Below are 2,681 nucleotides of genomic sequence, written 5' to 3'. Positions count from 1 at the left end.
GGGTGACGGGGTGCGGCACCCCGGCCGGGAAGGGCTCCCCGTCCTTGGCACACTCCAGGTGGGGCGGGGGGTTGCCCCGTGCCCTGCAGCGCAGGGTCTCCTCCTGCCCCTCCGTCCAGTTCTGGCTGGGGGGGCAGCTCCCGTCATCCATCCAGGGTTTGGCTGTGGGAAGAGCCGGGATAGGGACACTGTGTTGGGTGGTGGCCATCATCATTGGGTGCGACTGATCACCCTTGGGTGCCAGCCAGCAGCCTTGGGTGTCATCAGTCACCCTCGGATGCCATCCCATCACCCTTGGGTGCCATCCCATCACCCTTGGGTGCCGTCCCATCACCCTCGGATGCCATCCCATCATCCTTGGGTCCTGTCCACCAACCTTGGGTGACGTCCATCAGGCTTGGATGTCACCCTTTAGCACCATCTCAGCACCCTTGGGTGCCATCCCATCACCCTTGGGTGCCATCTATCACCCTTTAGTGCCATCTCAGCACCCTTGGTTGGCATCCATCACCCTTGGGTGCCATCCATCACCCTTGGGTGCTATCTCAGCACCCTTGGTTGGCATCCATCACCCTTGGGTGCCATCCATCACCCTTGGGTGCTATCTCAGCACCCTTGGTTGGCATCCATCACCCTTGGGTGCCATCCATCACCCTTGGGTGCTATCTCAGCACCCTTGGTTGGCATCCATCACCCTTGGGTGCCACCCATCACCTTTGGGTGCCATCTTGGCATTTTTGGGTGCAATCCCATCACCCTTGGGTGCCATCTTAGCACCTTTGGGTGCCATCCCATCACCCTTGGGTGCCATCCCTCCCTCCAGTGAGCCACGGGTGCCCCTTCACCCTCCTTCCACACACACACTCTCACCCTCGAGTGCCTCCCTCCTCCCAGGCCCAGCCCCGGGGCCTTGAAGAGCAACTGCCAGCGGGGACTGGTGTCACCCTACCCAAGATCCCACAAAACCACGCCCTTTTCCTAAAAAACACGTTTTTAGGCCCCGATCCCGCCACGAAAAGCCAGGCTCCTGGGCAGTCATTAACTCAGTCTCCAAAACCGAAGAAAATAAACACATTTTTCCGCTCTGTCCCATGCACACTCGGTGCCCAGAGCTGAAACTTCCTGACATTCAACATCAAAATGAATTATTCCCACAGCGATAACGTTATCCATTATCCATTTTCTTCCCTCCCCCAGGACTTTCTCCCAAGAGGAAAAACCCAAAACCCCTTCCAAGCCACGACCGTCAAGAATCCTGGCACGGATCAGCATCCCACGGCATGGATCAACATCCCGTAGGGATTGGAAAACAACCTCGTACACCCACATCCCAAACACGCCGGAGCGTGGGATGAAGCTGTCGGCGCAGCGCGCGGTTCCGAAGTCTGGGGAATGACCACGATGCCCGTCGGCGCGGCAAATGCCTGCCCCACTCTACCAGTTGGCGTTCAGAAAAACCCTTACCCACCAAATTAAGTGGTTTTCCCTATTTTTGTGCCGTTAAGAGCACACAACCTCTGTCAGTCACCCGGTTAAATGATGGTTTTCCCGCTTAATAAGGGAAGAACTGGAAAAAGGAACTAAAACCATCAGGAATAAATCACCCTTTACCCTTTCCGGCAGTCGCACGCTCTGTCTACCTTTACCTACGAAGATAATCTTGCTCCTAAACACAAGATTTCCAGCTGGAATTTTTGCTCTGGCATCACAAATTGAATTTTTGGGGCACCGCAACACACCTTTAGGGATTCAGAAGACGCTACGGCGGAACGAATCCGCGTTAAAACTGCGTCGGACGCGGGCAGCGTAACAAATCTCATTTCTGTAAAGGGAAAAAGACCCCAAACCCTACTTCTGCTCTTTCTGTTTTTGCCAGGAGCGACCTCTATTAACGTAAATGTGGGTAATTAAGGAAATATGTCAATTCTTCAACTGTCACAATGTACTTTAAGGCCTGGCCACGCAGAACGGACACGTCACGTGAGACGTACAGTGACAGGACAAGGGGTGACGGGTTTAAACGGAAAGAGATGGAGATGGGACAGCAGGAAGGAATTCTTCCCGCAGAGGGTGGGAGCGCTGGGACAGGTTCCCAGAGAAGCTGTGGATGCCCCATCCCTGGGAGTGTCCAAGGCCAGGCTGGATGAGGCTGGGAGCACCCTGGGCTATGGAAGGTGTCCCTGCCCATGGATGGGTGGGATTTAAGGTCCCTTCCCACCCAAACCACTCCATGCTTATCCAAAACCAAATGAATTTCCATCCGGAAATATCCCCTTCGGCATCTCGGGATGGAGCCCGGCCGCGGCGCTCTCACCGGTGACGTTGAGCCGGATGGGCTCGCTCCTCTTCGAAGCTTTGCTGCCCACCAGTAGCTTGGCATCGCACCTCAGCTCCATCCCGTTGTCTTCCCCGTGCACCATCAGGGAGAAGTTCAGCGGGGACGGTCCCCACCTCGCCAGGACGCGGTGGCCGGCGTGAATCTGCAGCCGGAGGTCGGAGAAGTGACCGGGAGGCAAAGCGCAGAGGCCCGTCACCTCCGTGCCGGCTGCCGGGTGGGTGGTGCTGACGTTCAACGACGGCACGGGGAAACCTGCGGGTGACGGAGACAACCCCGGGGTGGTTTCGGTGACGCCGTGGCATGAAACCATTCCCTCTCCCCTTTTCCCAGCACAACCAGCGTT

At 56.8% G+C, this 2,681-nt stretch overlaps 1 protein-coding gene across 1 annotated transcript in view; it reads right to left on the bottom strand.

The window, feature by feature from the left end:
• Positions 1–19: 19 nt before the first annotated feature.
• Positions 20–2,681, bottom strand: part of LOC104514589 (intercellular adhesion molecule 5-like) — a gene marked incomplete at both ends in the record, with an annotated part of 3,763 nt that continues 1,101 nt past the window's right edge. Inside the window, 2 exons of the mRNA XM_010158325.1 lie at positions 20–162; positions 2,315–2,590. Of these exons, the coding sequence (XP_010156627.1) occupies positions 20–162; positions 2,315–2,590 (419 nt within the window). The remainder of the gene's footprint in view (positions 163–2,314; positions 2,591–2,681) is intronic.

This window comes from Eurypyga helias, unplaced genomic scaffold (assembly GCF_000690775.1).
Source record: "Eurypyga helias isolate BGI_N326 unplaced genomic scaffold, ASM69077v1 scaffold28630, whole genome shotgun sequence".
Classification (NCBI taxonomy): Eukaryota; Metazoa; Chordata; class Aves; order Eurypygiformes; family Eurypygidae; genus Eurypyga; species Eurypyga helias.
This window is presented reverse-complemented; position numbering and strand designations above follow the sequence as displayed.